The sequence below is a fragment of the Heteronotia binoei genome, chromosome 3 (assembly GCF_032191835.1).
Source record: "Heteronotia binoei isolate CCM8104 ecotype False Entrance Well chromosome 3, APGP_CSIRO_Hbin_v1, whole genome shotgun sequence".
NCBI classification, from domain to species: Eukaryota; Metazoa; Chordata; class Lepidosauria; order Squamata; family Gekkonidae; genus Heteronotia; species Heteronotia binoei.
The window spans coordinates 164,629,163-164,650,934 of NC_083225.1; the positions used below are offsets into that span (position 1 = coordinate 164,629,163).

The following is a 21,772-nucleotide window of genomic DNA, read 5'->3' on the forward strand; positions in this document are numbered from 1 at the left end:
TCTCGTGGTTGTTGTTTGTAGTTTGAACTGTGACATAGAACTACTTAAAGATATCTTTCCAAAGATAGCCTAGTAGGCTTGATGTTGAACAGAATGATTGACTTAACACAAACACACAAAAATGTCTCCTGCAGAATTGAAATAGAGGACTCTGAAGCAGTTGGAATATCCAGTATAATCAGCAATTTGATCACTGTATTTCCTCGCAATATATTAACAGCCATTCCAAATGAATTATTTTCTTCCTTCGTTAACTGCCTCACACACCTCACTTGCTCTTTTGGAAGAAGTGCTGCTTTGGAAGAAGTGGTAAGTACTGACTTTGAACTTCAAATGTCTTATTTCAAAATACTGATATTAATTGCTGTATTTTAATTCTTGTTTGTGCGGTGTTTAACTTGGTCTTCTAAATACTAATTAGTTTAAATTAGTTATATCTGCATATTATATGTAAGAGGCGGGAAGCTTCATTTAAGGATAGCTGATAATATGTATTGGGTTAGAATTTAGTACCAGTTGGCACATGTTTAAACTCTGTTGTAATCACTGCCATTATTCAGGGCAGTGGGGCATGTAGTGTGTGTGTGTATTCCATATACATTATTCAGTATATCTAGCAGCCTTTGGATTTTTTTAGATTTTAATGTGGGAAAACTGGAATAACTTGGCAGCAAAACTGAAATGTACCTTTTTTGGTCATATTAAATTATTGCAGAAAATTTATTCAGCCTTAGGAATGCCATAGTCCCTAAACAATTTTAGTTTGTGTTTAAAGTATTCCTTTAATAAGCCTTCTTGAAAGGATAGTACTTTTATGGACTTCAGTATGAACAGGCTTGTATCATACAGCTTGATTATTATTATGCTTCCTAAAAAAACAATAAGATTAGCTAAAAGAAATAGTAAATTCTGGGCGAATGCATTTCAGGAATTTGCTCCAAAGGTATTCTTGCATGAGTGGAAGAGACTTCCACTCACCGGAGGCGGGGGGGGGGGGGGAGGATCTGTGTCTTTCTGCAGATTTCTCACTTTAGCTACAGCCACAGTCATCAGGAGCAATTTTTCAGATGGTACAGAAAACAGAGAGATGCAAGGCAGACCTGTTACCTGAGCATGCTTCATTTTTGATAGTTTGGATCTGACTCCAAATTTTCTTCCATACATAGCAATTTTCTTGTCTGAAAGCCCTGTTCGTATTATAGGCATTGACTTTTGCCTCTGCAGCAGAGGTCTACTAAGCCTAATTTTTACTTAAAGGTTCAGGAGGAAAAGAAATCTGTGCTGTAGACAGCAATAGATGATGGAGAGAGCATTTCTATTCAGATTACCCTCTTCCTGCTCCATGTCTATTATTCCTGTTCATTTCCTGCTACAATCTTTTTGCCTTTTATTCTCACACTCCTTGATTATTTTTATTTCCCATTTTTGTGATTGGCAGCATCTGAACGAGATTTACCACATCTAGTGATGATTTCTTAATAGTGTGTACTCAAGACTATTCTGTGTAGCCTGTGTGATTTTAATCATAAAGTGCTCAGAATTGGCTTCAGTGGTTGCAACATTTAACCAGGTGGAAGCAAGAAAATGGCTGTACAAGAAAATTTGGAGTCACCTTGCAGAGTGGAAATAATTGTGGCAGGAGTGAAAGGTGGTATCAGCAGCTGTATGCCCTTAGCTGGTAACAAGGGACTAAATGGCAAAAGGTATCTCCTGGTTTAGAGCATGACCTGGAAGTGTGTGTCTGAAGCTGAACGTGTGGCTGAAGAGAGGAGCAGCTGGAGCACTTGTAGTACGTGAATACATGATAACATGCAGGAAGGGTAGTATACAAGTATAACAAGCAAAGTGATAAGCAAATATACATTTGGGTTTGTCTCTTACATCAGTGCACTTTGCTTGGGATACAAAGTACTCTAGACTTGTACCTTTGGTCGAGAAGCTTGATGGTCTTCTGTTCACTGATGTTTCTTCTACCACTTGCATGAACTCTTTCTAAAGTCTTTCGTCAGTAGAGACTGAATGGCAACTAAGAAGAATAAAGTGCTAGCTACAGTATCATTGTGAGTGCAGTGCCATAGTGGCATTTAACTTTCCTGGTTGTGGATTTTATTTTATGTTGCTGGTACAGATGGCTCCATATGAGTATCTAATTTCCTGCAAAGGACTGTGCACTGGCAGTTCTTCATGCCTTGTAGGTTCATATTGGTACAGCATGTCCTTGTGCCTGAAGAGTCTTTAAGCATGTGTGCTAATTTAAATGACCAGGGAGAGACACAATGTGGTTATTGACCAGGTGCTTGCAGAACTGTTCTAATGGCACTTAACAGACTGGAAACAGGCTCTTGTCTTTTCAGGAAGATTGTTTCACAGTTTGCCTCAGCATTACATGCTGCTAGCTCAGTTTCCACAATTTAACCGTATTTAAAATTGTAATACCTCATAGCATTACTAAAACAATCCAGAACTTTGTGTTACCAGGACAGTATATCAAACATATCATTTTGTGGGCTTCTCAAAACATGTTTTCTTTTCAGAGTTGATTTTCCCTTAATATTTACAAGCTAGTACCAATCAGATGGAATAATAAATCTGTTCAGATTTCAGCAAAAGAAGAGTAGGGGAAGAATACAAGAGTTTGATCAGGTTTCCTTTCTTTCCACTGTCACTTACAAGCTTTCAAAAAGCTGTATGCCCAGGGCAAATGGTCTTCTAGCCGGGCAGGGTGCCTGCAGCACTTAGAACACTACGTTTCCCCCTTTAATAGTGGAAAACTTGGGGGAATGAACATGTATAGGTCTAATAATCCTTTATCTACTTTCCTGTTTACTGAATATGAATTGTGTACTGTGGGACATATATGTATCAGCACATAAAGCAAGTGAAAAAGACCCAGACAAGTGAGTTTACACAGCAGGGCTGAGAGGTACTATCTGGCTGTCTCATTGCATTTTGACTTTGTTGAGTTTGTATGAATAAGGCTGCAATTCCATGCATGTGCAGTGAAGTGGATTGCTACATGAATTTGCCAGTTGTTACTGGAAAAGTCTAGAAGCCAGGATTAGGGTTTTGTCTTAAGCAAACCTGTAGCATGATGTGGGATTGTTTACCACTTTTTGTTTTCAGAATTCCATTTGCCTTATTTTAGTTCACAAATTAAACTGACTTCACGGACTATCTGTAGTTCATTTAGAACCTTTTTCAGATAAATCGTATTTAAATTCACAATGACTCTGACACATGTATTGAAGTAATAAAATATATCTGCTTCATATGTTGCAGTTTTTGTTTATGTGCCAGTTTTCAAAGATGCCAGTCATTTAACATCATGAAATGCCAACTCTGATCACTTTAGAACAAATTTTTAAAAATGATATGATATATGAATGGCAATAGTTTTCTCTTTTGAATTATTAATGAGCAAGAAACTAATTTGGTGAAACTTGGACCACTCTTTGGTAATTTTTTCCCCCCTCTCTATCCTAGCTTGACAAAGATGACATGGTATATATGGAGGCATATGACAAGCTCTTGGAATCTTGGCTTACTTTAGTACAAGATGACAAACATTTCCATAAAGGCTTCTTTACTCAGCATGCTGTTCAGGTTTTTAATTCTTACATCCAGTGCCACTTAGCTGCTCCTGATGGTACAAGGAATTTGGTAAGTTCTTGATGTGATAACAAAATTTGTAGTATACAGAGTGATTAAGGTTCTATGTTTTTAATATTCAATTTAACAAAAAAAATGGTAAACATTGTCTTAAATACATTATCTGTATTGGTGTAAATAGCGATAAGTCCAGTTTCTAAGTATATGGTTGAACGGAAAGCAGCTTGTCTCATATCCATACTCTCTTGCCAGTGCAGGGCTCAGAACTTTCGTGTTACGTTTTTGTACTAGGAATTCTGTAACTGTATTCAGATTAGAGCTGAACCACATGCTTATGTGAAAAACCTTCTGAACTTCTGAAGGTTTCTTCACAAGTTAAGAGGAGGTGGAAGACATGTTGACAGGTAAGGAGGAGCAGCTGATGGAAGGCTTTTCCTTCTGCATTTCATCAGCAGGTGTCTCCTTCACTGAATAAGCAGCCAAAGAAGAATCATTGACTCTGTTCAGCTACTGCTTTTCAGTCATAACGGTCCTCAAGACCATTTACAATAAAAACAGGTTGAAACAATTCAAGGTTTAAAGAAAATCCCCAAACCAGTAGGCGTAAAGGCTACCCAACAGCAATAGCAAGACAGTAGAAACAGAATGTCAGAATAAGCCCATCACTTGGCCACATGCCAGTGGCTCCTTTTCCTCCTTGAGGCTCTTCCAGTTTTCATTACCTGCTATGATGGCATGTGTAAAATTTGGAGAAGCATTAGTATAGCCTGCTGCTTAGAGATCAGTTTTATACATGGCAGATATGGTATCTCCTTGTTGCTTTTATAAGGAATATCTCTTATTGTTGCTTTGTGACAGCATAAAGAGAGCCTGAATTTGATGCTCTTGATAGCCCTAACAAATACTTGCAAGTGTTGGTATAACAGACTATTTCATAGGCCTTTAAATTTATTGCCTAGCAATCTTGGCATAACTTGTTTATATAGGTTAATTCATGGTCTTCTGTAAGATAAGTCATTCATCCCACAAGTAACCATTTAAAAGTCACAGCTGGCATTGCAGAGCCTGGCTTGTTCAATATCAAAGCAGTGGCTGGGATTTTCGAATAGAGAGACACTCTTCAGTAAACAGCTGAGGCTTTGAAGTTTTAAGAGTATTATTTGCCGGTTTGCATAAAGGAAAGAGGGTTTAAAGAGCCCCTTGGGAAGAACACAAGGCAAGGATCCAGTTTCTGCATCCTCTTTGGTGGCAAAAAGATAGTGTCGTTTGAGTTTTTATTATGTGTGTCTGCTTTAATTTTAGAGTGAATTTTTTATTTCTTGCTGTGGAGGGAGAAAGCTGAAAAGGTTGAAAACCGCAGTAAATTTGGGGGGGGGGGGAGAACAATCTAAAACATTTAAATATGTGATTTTTGGACTAATCTGGTTAGTTTTGAAATAGGCCCCTTCTAGTTGAATATGATTTTCCCTGTGCAAAAAAAAAAAAAGTCCTTGCTTTTAGTCTCTGTAACATTATGTGCAGTTGGCACCTGGGGCTGCCTGCAGTATTGTAGTGAGAAGAAAATTAATTTAAATGAGCAATATCTGAACTGATGTAAACTGTGTACATCTTAACAAATGGGGATTCTGTGATTAAAACACTGAGACTTCATTTTAATGTAGTTTTCTGGTTTTCTCACCTACTTCAAGCTAACAATTTTTCATAATCTTGGAGTTTTATCTTTGAACAACCATAGTGCATAGCAGTAAACACTTAGTTCACAGCCCTAGCCCATCATTGATGATTATTCTACTATAACTGAAGGAATATCTGAACTGAGCCAAAAACAATGATTTGAGAAATTGGACATAATTGGAAATTTCCCCATCTTGCATCATAGATTATCTCTAAATTTCTTGGTTAGCGCTAACCATAATTGACTGTAATATCTGAGTCAGCAAGATATACTTAATGCCTGCCTACAAAAAGAACCAGAAGCTGTGAGATGAAGAGAGTTTTTGTAGATTGGACACACATGCTAAACACAGTTAGGTGTTTGAATGGTTTGGAAGACTATCTGAATCAACCTTGAGCGTTCTGACAGTATTCTGTAACTGTGGAGATGTCACTAGGCCTGTAGAGCAACATTTGGCCTCCTGAGTATTTAGGCTTTTACGCTTGCAAGCTGGGGGCAGGGCTGCATAAATTATTCTGCAAACAGATTAGATTAACATAATTTAGTCAGAGCTCTGCCAGAGCATGGCAAAGAATATTTAAAAGGCCTTAGTATTTAATCTCTTTAAAGCAGGTTTGCACAGTTTCACTTAACTCACTGGCCATGTATGGCAGCGTCCAGAAAACTTCCTGTTTTGAGTCCCACCAAAACCCACAACATTATCAAACATATGATGGCTCACCAGTCACCATATGACTAGTTGGGCTGCACCTGGCTTTATGTGTTGCAAATTGTATATTCTGCTCCTTGACAGCCATGAAGCTTTCTGTATTTTGTTGACTTTTTTGGATTGGCGAGTGTTGCACTTTTAGTGTATTGTGGAGAATTCATCTTCTTTCATAATATATGGAAGCCTTTTTTCCATTTTCCAGAAAAGAAACTGAGGCTTGGAAAAAGAACTGAGGCTGGGGTTATTTCTGGAAACACATGTGATTGTCAGCTTATCTGACTTTTTAAAAAGCAGGAATTCTGTAGAATTATTTTTTACAACATAATGTAATTTATCTTCTTTTAAATGTCAGACTGCCAATGGTGTAGCCTCTAGAGAAGAAGAAGAAATAAGTGAACTACAGGAGGATGACAGAGATCAGTTCTCTGACCAGCTGGCCAGCGTAGGCATGTTAGGAAGAATTGCTGCCGAACACTGTATACCTCTTCTTACAAGGTATATATGCTGCTTTTTTACAAAGGGATATTATAACTTAGAATCATCTCTACAGGGTTTTGTTGGGGATTTTCCCCCCATGTGAATTTAATTACTATCAAGCTTGCTCTTTCTCCTCAGTTTATTAGAAGATAGAGTGACAAGGCTTCATGGCCAGTTACAAAGACATCAGCAGCAGTTAATTGCCTCACCAGGATCAGGCTCTGTGGATAATAAAGTGCTTGATGATCTGTATGAGGATATTCATTGGCTTATTCTAGTCACAGGTGAGTGAAAACATTCATAAACACACATGTTGATATTGTTCCATTGCAAATGGACATTCCTTTGCCAAACTTGTTAGCTTAACTGATGGTATGTGTTGGCAGAACCTCCATAGTGAGTCTTCAGAAAACTGAATGTACTCCTTACACGCACACAGACTTGGTTCTCCATAATACTCAAGTGCAATACCTAACGCTGTATTTGGAAGAGGAGAGCAGTTTACTTTAGGATGAAAACTTCCTACTGTAGTAGGTAAACCTGGATTTTCATTGAAACAGGAAGTGAAGAAGAATCCACCACTCAATTTCTTAGGTCCTATCAAACAGCTGAGTGAAGTATTTCATGGACTGTAGCATAACAGCAAAACTGAGTAAACTCTAAATCTCCAGCCTCCAATTTCTCTCATGCAACAACTCTAGATCTTCAGGAAATCAAAGGGAGTCTGTTTATCCCCTGCTATGAGAGGTAATATGAAATCAGCCACCCAAAATGGTGGTCAAAGCATAGCACACGAAACTGGATTGCTCAGCGTTAAGGCCTCTGAAGCAGTAGATCTAAGCACTTGGAAGTATGACAGTAGAACTGTCATCTCCCATGCACTGAGTGGGGGTGGCAACTTAGGCAATCATTCTTTAAAACCTACTGGGAGTTGGTTCCCACCAGTGTCAGAGAAGCTTACTAATATGGATGGAGATGTACTTTACCCTGATATAGCCTACCCAGTCATTTAACACAATGTATCCTAGTAGCCAGAGCCAGCTTCGAAAGAAAAAGGAAGGACAGAAGCCACAAATGTAATTGAAGGAGCCAGAACTTATCCAGCAGCAGTAGTGACTACCACATGCAAGTGATCAAAACTATCCAGCTTAGTCAAGAACAAGAGCAGAAATTCACAACTTCACAAAACCCTTAGAAGCAACAGAAGTATTCTTCATGGCAAAAAACCCTTTTAAGTCTTCCTCTGGCACATGCTGAGATGAAGCAGTTTCCTCCAAAACAGTTACGTTATGCTGTTTTATACTAAGTCAAACCAGTGGTTGGCATAGCTTAGTATTGTCTGTTATGGCTCTCATTAGCTTATTCATGAGCTGAAGAAAAGTCTCTGCTACTTGACACCTGGCTGTGCTTTGATGCCAAGTGTGCTCCCATAGGACCAGTCTTTACTTTCACTGATCCAGAAATCTCTCAACAAAATTATGACATTGGAGACAACCATTCAACATCTGTTAGCTATCAGGATATGAGAGAAGTCCTCCCTCACACACTCAGAGACTGACAAGTACTTTTCCCATTTTCTTTGCCATGCTCCAAATGACAGTAGGTTGGAGAGTCATCCTATATCTGAAATATGTCACCCAGACACATCTGATTAAACTAGTACATGTAAGCAAGATTCAGCAAGCTATACTGCCGCCAGAGTGTTCCAGACCAGTTGAGGTACACCCAGGATGATGAGATCTATCCTGGATGTAATTCAACTGGTCTGGAACATTCTGGTGGCAGTATAGCTTGCTGACTCTTGCTTACATGTACAGACAATATAGTTTTTTAGATTGCACATAGTCTTCAAATATATCAGCATATGACTTCTGTTTTGGTTTCTTATTAGCACACAGGATCTTTACCAAGATCCTATGTAGTGGCCAATATTTTTTATACAGAGAACAGGTGTGTATCTAGTAAAGATTAAATTATAATCTCTCATGGTAGAAGTTGTTTCTCTTGCATCTCTACCAAGAGCTTAGATTAATAAAAACAGTAGCCTTATGTCCCTGCAGAAACTGTAAGTTCAGTGGTATCTTGCATGAAGTTTGTCCTGTGTACATCCTCTCTCTTGATGAATGGATCTATTTAATTTATACAAGAATTGTCAAATACTGAATATAGAGAAGAGTGGCATAGGTGATTAAGAAAAATTCATCATTTCTGGATGATGAGGTTCAGCTGAGCATAAACGGGATAGATCTTAGAGCCAACCATTTCATGCTCCACAAGTTTCTCCTGCGGGCCATAATATAGGAGTAGGGACACTACAGCAAAGTATGTGACAGTCATCAGGGCAGGAAGAGGACATTGATTCGTCACCAAGAAAGCAGTGCTGTTGTTCTAATGGACAGATTTCTGGCTTCCCTCTCTGAAAGCTGGACATCTTTAAGACACTGTGAACATGGAGATGAACTAGCAGATGGATGCAGCAGAGTGGTTTCTGGATTTCCAAAGAATTGGAAAGCTCAAGAAGGAGAGAGTGAAAATTCTTCTATATTGATATTGCCTATACAGTCTCTGATACTTTAAGCCAATAAGTGTTCTCATCGGAGTACTACAGTGTTTTTCAGCAAGGTTTGATATCCCACTGCACTCTAAAATGGCACCATTGGTATAGATGTTGAATCAACCACTCTTACTCAAGAAGGCTATTCTTTGTTACCCAGATATTATCTTGCAAGTGGTCTGTCCAGAGAATTGGGACTATGCAGAATACCTTCTTCGGGATCTTTGATCATATTTCATCTTCAAAAGCTAGAGTCCAAAACATTCTCAGGTTCTTCCAGTGAAAAGTACATGAACAATTTGGTTCCAGTACTCTTAAGAGACAGTAGCGTGCCCTGGCAAGTGTCCTTGACAGTAATCATGCTAAGCATGTCTTGTCTCACCCTGACATTCTAGTTACTTTCTCACAGAGGCCTTCCCATTCATCATAGATCTCCAATATGAGGATTGAATATAGTTGTTTGACAGACCTTTACAGGCTCACTTGAAGGACTTCATAGCAAGGCTATTATAAGAGAGTTCTCAAGATGGTTTTCCAGGTGACAGCATCTTCAGCTCAAATAGTTTTTTTAAAAATAGCCTCCCTATCAGTTAACAAAAATAACTGCATGAAGATAAGCTTATCCCCAAGAAGGATCACATCTGTATAGATCTCAAGGAATCATCCTCCTTTTTCCAACACAGCAAGAGACTGTTACAATATTCTTAATAGTTGGAGGATCACTGCATTGTTACATAGTCTACATATAAGATAATAAAGTGCAGGGGAGTGCTTTTTTCTTTTTTTTTCTTTCAAGCAAGGATCCAGCTGAAGCATTCAGCTAGGGAGGAAGGCTTCAAGATCCACTTCTGATAGTTGAGAGGTTGTATCATTGTTGTACTGTAAGTATTATAGCACAGTCTGTTAGACAAGCAGCAGCTAACTTCTCTATCAATGACCTTTCAGTAAATTCCTCTTTGGATCTTGCTGTTGTCTAGCCATACATTTGCTTGATACAATAGAACCGAAGGTTTTGTTTCTGCAGAACCTGCTCTGCCGCCCTATCTGAGAAAGGAAAGTTGGATTTGCCTCCATTTCATACTTAATTGCATAGGGAGAGCAGTTTATTCTTCCTGAGTTCTGAGGATGGGGTCTCTAGAATGACTGTCCTCTGGATAAGGGGCTATGGGACAGTCTTCTTTCATCTCTTTTCAAACCTATTCTTCTCTTTAGGGGTAGATCATACTGTATTTCATGTTAATGGACGGTGTTCTTTTTACCAGTTGAGTTTTTTAGTCAAAGGGGAAACTGTTTACTGCTTTCTAGTTAACGAGGATTCTGGCCCTGCTTACGAAAATAGGAGAAGCTTCATCCCGATATAAGCAGTTCTCCTCTTACCAACAGGAACAAAACTTTACAAGTCCAGTTTTTCTTTTAAACAGGTACAAGTATCTCTCTCAAAGCTGTGTTGCTCTAAATTGACTATATAAACAGTAATAATAAGCCTGTTTTAAGAGTATGGTCTTGGTAGACACCGTGCAGCTTGACCATTAATGTTTTATAGAACTGATTGCCGTATTTAATTGATAACATCATGTTATGTGCCTATCTAATACTTCTCAAAAGTTTGCTTCATATGGGAAAAAAATTCTGTTTCTCAAGGACTTGTGCCAAATGCAAATAATGAAGTCTTGCATTTGATGAAACATTGGGATTGCACAGACCAACCATGCCCTTGTGGTGTGTACTTCACAAATCTTCATGGCTCCTGCCTTTTGGAACTTACATCTGAATAGGAACCTCAAGACCAACACATGTTCTCTCCTTGTTTGAATGTGACGTCTAACATATAGGCATGTCTGGGAATGAGGTGGAATAGTATGATCCAGGTTCCCCAACCTTGTATAGGCTTTCTCTGCATAGGGTTATAGCCTTGTTTCTCCTGGACTTTCATTTACTATAACTCTAAATGTAGTAATCTCTTCTTGCCATTATGTACTTTTTATGAAAAGTTAGATTTTTTTTTTTATTGCCAGGATTCTGGAAACTTCTGAGAAAATTTTAAGTTTAACCTGTGGTATAGTTGCAGTGAAACATTAGATAGTATTAGTGTTTTCTGTTGTGGCAAATAAATGCACTTTTTAAAAGTTAGCTTACATTTGCTGTGGTGTCTTATGATGAATCAAGTATTTTCTTCCCCTGTGGTGTGTTTTTCCAGTGATCCTATTCCATTGTATATTTTAATCTGTCTTCTCATATGCAGAAAACTGAAATACACTAAATACAAGATACACCTTAAGGTCCATAAGCCTATGATAGAATTTAGTCAAATGTTGATGCCAGATCTCCCAGCATCTCTTGTGATGGCCCTTAAAGCAGTATTTAACCTAGGTCAGGTAACCTGAGGTCACTACTTTCTTTTTTTGTTTGCTTTTAATTTTAAGGCTACCTCTTAGCTAATGATACTCAGGGAGAGACTCCGCTAATACCTCCAGAAATAATGGAGTATTCCATTAAGCATTCAACTGAGGTTGACATCAATACAACGCTTCAAATTCTTGGATCTCCAGGAGAAAAGGCCTCTTCCATTCCAGGGTACAACAGAACCGATTCTGTTATTAGGTAATTTATTTAGTATCTTAATACCAAATATTGGGGAAAAAACCCTTAGAGGTAGACAGCAAATAACACTAGAGATTATTAGTTCACATTAAAATGATAGCATTGTGAATGTTGCAGATGGTAAAAAGTAGCAGATATCAAGCTGACCATAGTGACCTGGAGTTGATAGCTCACCAAAGTAGCTTAAACTACTAAGAAATGGTTAGAGCTGAGTAACAAGTTAAAACCAGTCTTCATTGTAGGGGCAGCTTTGAGAATGCCATGTTTGGAGGGCTGTATGTCAGGATATAAAATGAAGTTGAAAAGTTGTTATGTACACACAAAGAATTTCCATCAAGAGGTGATTTGGGTGATTTGCTGAGATAAATGGCTGATATCATGGTAGAAATGATTACCCAGAAAGCTGTTGTGAGCAGAGAACGAAATATGTACACCTTGGTTCTTCAAGCTAATATGACATTTTTTAATTGCTTGAAGTTATTAAAATTGACAGACTTTTTCAGCTGTAGGAAATCAACTGTTAGGGCTCTGAATCAGACAGCCTATCTCCTAAAAGAGTTAAGATTATATGCTGATTTTCAGTTGACCATCAGGTAATACTTAGAAGAATTCTATCCCTTTATAAGATTAATAAAATAATGTGTACCTAAAATCCTATTTTGAAGAAGTGGTAGTTGTGCTACTAGTTTCAGCCCCAGAAGATGTTGTGTTCTTTTTCAGGATTAATGTTCTGAAAGTTACGAGATAAATATTTTTATTACTACGCATTTGATTCCTGCGATGTCTGGATTAGACATACTGAAGTATTATTTATGCCCTCAGGCTAAACTTTGTTTGTGGTGATATGCTGCTGCAGTAAGAGGTTCACTCAATGCCAGGCATCCTCATGGAAGTACTGCAAGTTATGGGATCAAACTGTTAATTGCTAAATACAAGGGGTCATGTAGAAGTCCTGGTACTCTGCAAAAAACAGCAGTAGAAAGTATTTGCCTGCTAACATTGGGAAAATAACAAAGTTTCAAAGCTAACAATAAGAAAGTTTAGACACTATCAGTAAAGAACAGTTTGAGTCCAGTGGCACCTTTAAGACTAACAGTTTAATTCAGGGAATAAATTTTTGTGCACATGCACGCTTCATCAGAAGATAGCTTTCTAGATCAACATAAAAATATGGTGCAGAAGAAAAAGTTCTGAATAAATATGAATCTACTGATTTCATTTGGATTTAAGATTCACATCAGCATTTGAGTGCCACTGATTTTAATAGGATTTAAGCATACCTAAGAACCACTTGATCAAGAGCCCCATGGCGCAGAGTGGTAAAGCTGCAGTACTGCAGTCAGAGCCCTCTGCTCATGACCTGAGTTCGATCCCAGCGGAATCTGGTTAAGGTAGCCAGCTCTAGGTTGACTCAGCCTTCCATCCTTCCGAGGTCGGTAAAATGAGTACCCAGCTTGTTGGGGGGAAAGTGCAGATGACTGGGGAAGGAAATGGCAAACCACCCTGTAAAATGTCTGCCGTGAAAACGTTGTCACACCAGAGTAAAAAACGACTGGTGCTTGCACAAGGGACTCCCTTTACCTTTAAGAACCACTTGACACAATACATAATAAACACATTCTAAGCCATAGGTCCCCAACCTTTTTTGAACCTGTGGGCACCTTTGGAAACCTGACATGGTGTGATGGGTGCAGACATAAAATGGCTGCCACCGGAGGCACAGCCAGCCAAACAGCCACAAAATGATTCCAGCAGGCTTAACTTCAGTCAATCAGATCTCCATTAGCCAATCAGAAGCCTTGCTGTACAAAAGTCCTATCTGGCCTAACCCATTTCCTAAAAATATTTAGCGAGCACCGGAAAAGGTGTTGGCAGGCACCATGGTGCCCATGGGACCACACCGGGGACCCCTGTTCTAAGAAATTGCATTTTATGCTTATTGCATATCCCTGGTAATAGTTTCCCCTTCAAATCTGATGTTGCTAATTGCAGAAACATCTCATAGATACATTGCAAATTCAAGTATAAGTAAGTATAAATACCATTAACCTGTTTCACTCACTGCCTTTCAACTAGCAGATGCTTTCCAAGGTCTTAGGTAGTGGGGATGGATCAGACTTTTACCCTAAAGCTTTTAACTGGAGGTGTGGGAGATTCACCCTGAGACCTTTTGCATTGAACCTTGTGTTCTACCATTGAATTATGGCCTTTTAGTTCTTACCGCATGAAACAGTTTGTTTCCAGGTTGTACACATTACATATGAACATATGAAGCTGCCTTATACTGAATCAGACCCTTGGTCCATCGAAGTCAGTATTGTCTTCTCAGACTGGCAGCGGCTCTCCAGGGTCTCAAGCTGAGGTTTTTCACACCTCTTTGCCTGGACCCTTTTTTGGAGATGCCAGGGATTGAACCTGGGACCTTCTGCTTCCCAAGCAGATGCTCTACCAACTGAGCCACTGTCCCTACATTATTGTAGCAATAAATAAAAATTATAGTTCTGTGCATCTGTCTGTCGCCAGAGCACTTGAGCAGTACTGAGAGATCTGACCAGCTTTAGACTGGTATAAGTGATGGCGATCAACAGCCATCAGTATAAGGTATCAACAGAGGCTTCACATACTCTAGGCAAGGTTCCAGTTGAAACATTCCCGCCTACCCTGTTGTCAGGGTCTTAGAAATAACTCTTCCTGCTGCAGTAATCTGAGAGTCCAGGTTCAAAAGTTAAAGGGCTATCTTTTCATCATGTACTACTAGTCTTCAAGGCAAAGGACATGTTATATTCCCATGTTCTCTGCCTGAATAAGCAGAGGGAATTCTTGGAGAACATATTTTTCCCCAAAAAGGAATATTGGAAGGGGTCATGTCACTCAGTCATTTCCCATCCTTTGAAGATTTCCAGCCTCTGTGTGTGTCTGTGTGTGTGAAAGAGAGTGAGAGAGCAAGGGTAGAGCATTAGAAGTAACAATAATCTTAATTTTCTCAGGTTATTGTCTGCTATTCTAAGAGTTTCAGAAGTGGAGTCTCGAGCAATAAGAGCAAATCTAACGCACCTTTTGAGCCCTCAGATGGGAAAAGATATTGTATGGTTCCTTAAACGGTGGGCGAAAACCTATCTCCTAGTGGATGAAAAACTGTATGATCAGGTAATCAATATATCTAATTTTCAACATGGCCCCATCAGTGGATACTTAAATCCAGAGACTGGAGCCAAGAATAAAGAAGATAAATCTTTCTACAAACCTGTGAAAGACCCCAGGTTTGCAGGAAAATCCTGAAATTAGAAAAAAATATAGAGAGGGGGATTAAACCCCCACAAAATAATATAAGCAGCACCTGTAACTATAAGAATGAATGCTCTAAATGGCATGGGGAAGGGACAGGGCCTTCTTGAGTGAATTCATTGGAGTGAGACATGGAAGCAATCATTGAGAAACTTGCTACTGGTCATTTTTGTGAATCCCCCAGGCTTGGTTATTCATTATTGTTCAACAGCAGCTACCACCCAAAGCCAGTATGGAGTAGTAGTTAGAATTTCAGATTAGGATCTTGGAAGACCCAGGTTCAAATCCCTACTCTGCCATGGATGCTTAGCGAGTGACCTTGGGCCAGTCACGCACACTCAGCCTAACCTACTTTACAGTGTTGTTATGAGGATATAGTGGAGGAGAGAATTTTTTAAGCTTCTTTGGGTCCTATTGTGGAGAAAGGCACCATATAAACGAAGTACAGATATATAGCTGAAGACAGAGAGGGGTAAATAAAAAGTAGTCTGCTTGGTGGGTGGAAGGAAAGAAGCAATCAAGAAAAAGTGAGGATATGGGGGCTGCTAGGAAGGAAGGAAGAGGAAACAGTATGGACAGAGAGATAGAGGGGAAAGTGAGGTGTTCTTTGCAATTCCTTCCATGTACCCTACTGCACAGCTGGGTCTGCTCTAGCAGCTGGCACCACACAAGCTTTTATTGGGAAGAGGGAAGGAAGGAAAGCTGAAGACTGGGACAACTAAAGGTATGTTGGCAGGAAGGAAAGAATGAAACAGGAAAAGGGCAGAGACTGAAATCTCATGGAAGAGAAAAAGGCAATAGTGGAGGGGGAGAGAACGAGATCCCCCCCCCACCCCCGTGGGCCCTCATTTGTGCTGTTATAATGTGGGAGTATTATTTCTGTTTAGTTGTCTAAAGTTCCCTATTTATCGAAGAGTGGAATCCTATGGCTGGCTTGAATCTCACAGCATATTTCCAAATGTGTGTGTGTATGGGGTGGGGGGTGTTTTTACTGATTTCCTCCTGCTGCTTCAGACATCCAGCAGCCAATGCTGTTCCTAGCAGTTTGCCTGTCTCTAACTACCAACATTTTGAGGGCCATTTCAGTCTGCATTGGGGGGAGGTGAGAAGGTCATGCTCTTTGGAGGGAAGTCCTCTGTGATTTGCTAGGAGAGACATTTTTCCCTTGCAATACCAATCTTATTTACAATCTCCTGTGTTCTTAGTAGATATGTGCGTTGTTCTAAAGCAGGCAAAGGCTTAGAATCAAGATGAGTTGCCTTTTCTTTAGTTCTAGTAAAATTTAATTGCTTCTCTTGTAGATAAGTCTGCCATTCAGTACAGCATTTGGTGCTGACACAGAGGGTTCTCAGTGGATCGTGGGTTACCTTTTAGAAAAAGTAATCAGCAACCTTGCAGTGTGGAGTTCTGAGCAGGACCTTGCAAATGACACTGTGCAATTGCTAGTAACATTGGTAGAAAGGAGAGAGAGGTAAGCCTAAAATGTTAACGTTAAAGGCAGGGCGGGGGAGGAACTGCTTATCCAATTCCTTTGAGAGAGACACTCTTAAAGCTGAGTACATCAGTGGAATGTACCAAAATAATTAGTAAATGGGACAATTTAATGTTTTGAATAATCTAACTGTACAGCAATGTTAAATTGAAGAATGTGGCCTTTCCACCAAGTGGCAAAATGATCCGTGATTTTATGAGAACACTTTTCCCTATATGAGCACCTGTACTGCTGGGCTTTCAAGGTGACATTGGGCTGGTACATACTTGTTAACTATTTGATGAATGCAGCGTCGTATTGCACATATGATGAGCCTTCCTAGATTTAATGCTACAGACAGAAATGACATCAGATGACAGGAAAGTTGTAACACAGTGCTTCATGGAAGAATTGGTTCACATATTCATTTGCAAGTCATAACATACCATAAGTTATAAAGTCATATTGATGAGCATGCGTTTGTAAACCAAGTAAAACTAAGAAAATAGTAGACCAGTTGGCACAGCCCACTAGTTATCTGGCCAGAGTAGCAAATGTTGCATTGGTTGTATGATTAGTAACTGAGGTTGTATTCAGACATCATGTGAAGCTGACATTAAGTTCTTTTGTGTTACAAACTAAGGCTTAACTTGAGTTCCGTATTGCCATCTTGTTCCTCCCCCCTGCCTTATGGAAAGTACTGTGAACGAATCCTCATCTTGTTAGTTGTGACATTCAAATACTTATCCGTGGCTTTTAGCCAGAGTCAGTTTTCTCTTCACAAACAAGGGTTTTAAACATGGATTGAACTCTTGTTTTGGAATTCTAGTTTGTGGAGGAAGACAACTCTGGTTAAACTGTGACAGCCTGCATGTGTACTTTCTGAATAACTAAGTTTTAAACCAGAATTATTTCCATAAACCTATACAAGGAATAAAGTATAGCTGGGAATAGGCTGGGTCATGCACATTTAGGAGTGCATTAGAGAGAGAGAACTCTTGAGGCATTAAAAAGATTAATATAAATAGAAGTTAGGTTTCTTGAATTCTAAAATAGGTCTAGAAGATCTAGCAATGCTGTAAGTGTTGCATGAAACAATTACTCTGGGTGTTCATATATCTTTCTATTTTTAGGGCAAATTTAGTAATTCAGTGTGAAAACTGGTGGAACTTGGCTAAGCAGTTTGCAAGGCGGAATCCACCTCTTCACTTTTTGTCCAGTTCTGTACAGCGTACATTAATGAAGGCCTTGGTTCTAGGAGGTTTTGCTCATATGGACACAGATACTAAACAGCAATACTGGACAGAGGTAAGACTGATCTTTAGTTTCATAAGCAAGGTTAGAATTTTTGGTCCTAGGATCCTTGTGTATGTGTGAATTTTGTGGATATAATTTAACTGATTGTTTATCTTGAGCTTTATTATGGTGAAGCAGCTTTTTAAAATTCTCATTGTTTTGTCATACATATTAATTCTAGAACTTTTTGTTAGTGTTATGGAAATTATTATTGGAGTTTTTTTAGTTTCCCCCTTTTAATAATATCTGCTAGGTTTGTGCAGTCTATCTAGAAGTATCATCTCTTGTCATCTAACATGTTATTATAATCTATCTGAGGAAGAACAGTATACACAAACATTTCCTTATTGTCTGAGAACCAATAAGATAAATAACTTTCTGAGTTACCGTTATAATTCTGTTAAGTTTTATAGCTACTTACATCCTGATTTTTAAATGTATTTATTATTTTTTGGATTTTTATTTGCCCTCCCCACAAGTGAGCTAAATTTGTTTAAAATGAATTTCAAATGCCAGATAAAGGGAGTGTATTCAGTTAACTGAGATTGTCAATATTCAGGAAAGTAGAAACAGGAATACATTTTGGTTTTTTGGTTTTTGCTATGTAGGTTCTTCAACCGCTTCAACAAAGATTCTTGAATGTGATAAACCAAGAGAACTTCCAACAAATCTGCCAAGAGGAAGAAGTGAAACAGGAAATCACTGCAACCTTAGAAGCACTCTGTGGCATTGCTGAGGCTACCCAGATAGACAATGTAGCAATTCTCTTTAATTTTCTAATGGACTTCCTTAACAATTGTATTGGACTAATGGAAGTGTACAAGAATACACCAGAGACTGTTAACCTCATCATAGAAGTTTTTGTTGAAGTTGCACATAAACAAATATGCTATCTTGGAGAGGTAATAATATTGCAAATACACTCTGAGTGTAAGTAAGGTACTGTTTGTAAAGACTGCAGATCTACACTTAGTAACTGGATCAGTTTCTACAGTGTACGCATGCTGGATGTTTTAACCTGTTCCAGGCCCTGCCTATTCAGTTGTGACTTTAAGAACTGCTTTGATAAACATTTCTGTTTTCCATTGGCACCTGCTGGATTCCAGGTTGTGTGCTTTGGTACCAGATCACAAATGTAGGAAGCTAACATAGGGAGATGTTCTAAAATAGCTCTCTATATGAAGTTGAAGTTGCTTTGAAAGTCTGGTGAATCATACTTGAACAGGAATCAAATATAGTCAGCTGATGGATGAAGTAGTTGTAAGAATACAAGGAGGCATTCCTTCTCTCTTTTCTGTCTCAAGGAACTGTAATAGGACCTTGTTTCTCTTTTGGACTATAAGAAAAAGGGGTGGGAACTGGTATCCTAATGCTAGGCTCCAGTTGCTTCCAACTATCTGGACTGAAAAACACAGTCAGTATGGGCATGTGGTTTTGTGGAATGCTGTCAAGAGACATACTTAAGTAGTGGAATGGGACTCTTGAAGACTGAGAAATCAACAGTACTTCAGTAGCATCGGTTATCTATTTAGCCTGATGAATATTACTGTATGATATATATTTTTCCTGACATTGTGTGCTCTACTACAGAATGTTAAAGCAACATGACTGTAACACAAATGTATTAATTTATCTTAGTGCATTTTTATCTCAACATTCCACCCAAGGACCTCGGGGGAGGGGTGTACATGATTTGTACCTGTTCCATTGTATCCTCACAACAGCCCACTGCAGTAGGTTAGGCTGAGAAAGGACCGACTGCCCAGGGTCATCCAGTAAGTTTTTTGGCAGGCAGGAACTTGAACTTCAGTCTCCCAGATCCCAATGTAATATTCTAACCACTACACAATTACCAATGCTAATGTATTTCTTCACCCTGACCTGGGTGGCCTGGGCTAGCCTGATTCTGTCTGAACTTGGAAGCTCTGGTTAATATTTGGATGGAAGACCACCAAGGAAGCTCAGGGTAGCTACAAGAGGTAGGCAATGGCAAACCATATCATGCCTTGAAAATCCTATGGAATCACCATAAATAAACTGTGATTTAATGAAATTTTCCATCACCAATGTACTTTATTAAATCTCTCTTTCTTTCCTTTGTAGTCTAAAGCCATGAATTTATATGAAGCCTGTCTGACCCTACTTCAAGTGTATTCCAAGAATAATTTAGGCAGGCAACGAATAGATGTTACAGCAGAAGAGGACCAATACCAGGATCTTCTTCTCATCATGGAGCTTCTTACTAACCTGCTTTCGAAAGAATTTATAGACTTCAGTGACACAGGTAAGAGGAATAAATTTTGCAATAAATGGGCGGTTGTTCCAAAGCATATCTAAAAGGTCTGTTTTCTAGAGATAATAAACCTTTGAAATTGGAGTAACTATAAACTTGATTAAACTGTTATAGCTCTATGTATTTTTGTGTTTGATAGAGTTTATCACATATCTTCAAAATGAAATTGTAGTTGTTTTTCTATTACAATTGTTCTACATACTTTTCTAATTGAATTTCAAGTTCTTTTTATGTGTCTGTCTTGGAATCAAAAGAGCTATCATTACAGCACTATAATTTTTAAAAAATTCTATACAGCATTGCAGTACTAATGAGATTTTTAAAATAGCTTTGTACCAACAGTGAACACAGAATATGTAGAACTAGAGTGTGTTCACTGCTTAGTACCTCTGTCAGGTCAGCTGCAGTATTCAGGGCCAAGTTCATTTCAGTCTTCTTGAAATGCACATTAGGGACAGGCACAAACTGGGAAAATGGCAGTTCATGGTAGTTCATTGGGTTCCACGAACCACAAACTTTTCCCTCTGCTGAACTGGTTTGTGCAGTTAGTGAGTTTGAGAGGTGGTAGAATGGCTACAGGAAAAGAGACAGGAAACTCACAGGGAATCTTCAGCAGGCTCTCCTCCAGCTGCTGTCCCAGCTGAAAGAGGTGTTTAAAACGTTGTTCCACTGAGTGTGGGAGGGAGTCCCAGCCAGCAGCAAGCAATTCTTCTAATTCTCTCTCACTGACAGCTAACTCCTTTCTCTTCCTGCTGAAAAGTGAAAACAGCTGAGTCAGGGTGTGGTGGATATATACAATCTGTTCCCATGGAGCAGATTGAGAGCTCTGCCAATTAAGCTATGGGCAACTACTGTGGGCATCTCTAGGGCTCTCCACAAGTCCACCACCAGCATTTCCTAGGAATTGATTGAATGAGGCCAGGCTGTCTGGCCAACAAGCCACTCTAATGAAGCACCTGAACCTCCACAGAAAAAATGGTGGTTTGTTATTGATTTGGGAACAGTGCGAACTGCAAACTGGCTCAGTTTGAGTAAAAATTCAGTTCATTTTACAGTTTGTGCCCAAGTCTAATGCACATATTAAACTCCTGTTGCATTAGTGTAATGTTTTTTTGCAAGGGGGCATGTTCATTAAGTTCTTTAAGCTATTCTGAAACTGGAGTTTAGCCTCAAACTGTTTACTTAAATTAGTTTAAATGTTATGAGGCAGATCAGCTGAGAGCATTGGTGTCATATCTGGACAGAACTTCTGATAAGCCATGGATGAATATGGAAGCAAATGGGAAACATCTGGAATTAATTGAGAAAATCATTTTTGGAGGGGGGAAAGTAAGAGATATAAAATTCCTTTCTATATACTACATTCAAAGTTTGGATTAATGGGAAGAATAAACTGATTCTAGATATATCTCAATTGCTTCCTGTTATGTTACACCCCAATTTTTCTTTTTTAGATAAATATAAAAATATGGTGAATGAAAAAGGAGGGGATTTTCAGAATGAGAGACTTTTATGTAAATGGAACCCCCCCTTACTGTAATATAACTTTAAAAAAAAAGCTTCAAGGAGCTTTAACAAATTAGATTCTTCTTCATCAATTACACTGTTTAATTGTAAATCCTACAGTAAGGGTAACTATCACCAGCAGGATGATGAAATTTGAACAAATCATAATACAATATATAAATAGTGCAAAGGAAGTAATCTCTAAAATATATAACTATTTAGTCGAAATAGTTCCAAAATGGTCAGAAAACAATATCGGGGAATGATATTGGGATGAAAATGGAACAAAATGTATG

At 38.8% G+C, this 21,772-nt stretch overlaps 1 protein-coding gene across 1 annotated transcript in view; it reads left to right on the plus strand.

The window, feature by feature from the left end:
- The window catches only part of XPO4 (exportin 4), an 85,636-nt gene that overhangs the window by 54,035 nt on the left and 9,829 nt on the right, over positions 1-21,772 (plus strand). The window contains exons 9-18 of the mRNA XM_060234812.1: positions 135-309; positions 3,484-3,660; positions 6,346-6,488; positions 6,609-6,754; positions 11,448-11,625; positions 14,613-14,772; positions 16,212-16,381; positions 17,515-17,689; positions 18,286-18,579; positions 19,781-19,961. Coding sequence (XP_060090795.1) covers positions 135-309; positions 3,484-3,660; positions 6,346-6,488; positions 6,609-6,754; positions 11,448-11,625; positions 14,613-14,772; positions 16,212-16,381; positions 17,515-17,689; positions 18,286-18,579; positions 19,781-19,961 — 1,799 coding nt within the window. The remainder of the gene's footprint in view (positions 1-134; positions 310-3,483; positions 3,661-6,345; positions 6,489-6,608; positions 6,755-11,447; positions 11,626-14,612; positions 14,773-16,211; positions 16,382-17,514; positions 17,690-18,285; positions 18,580-19,780; positions 19,962-21,772) is intronic.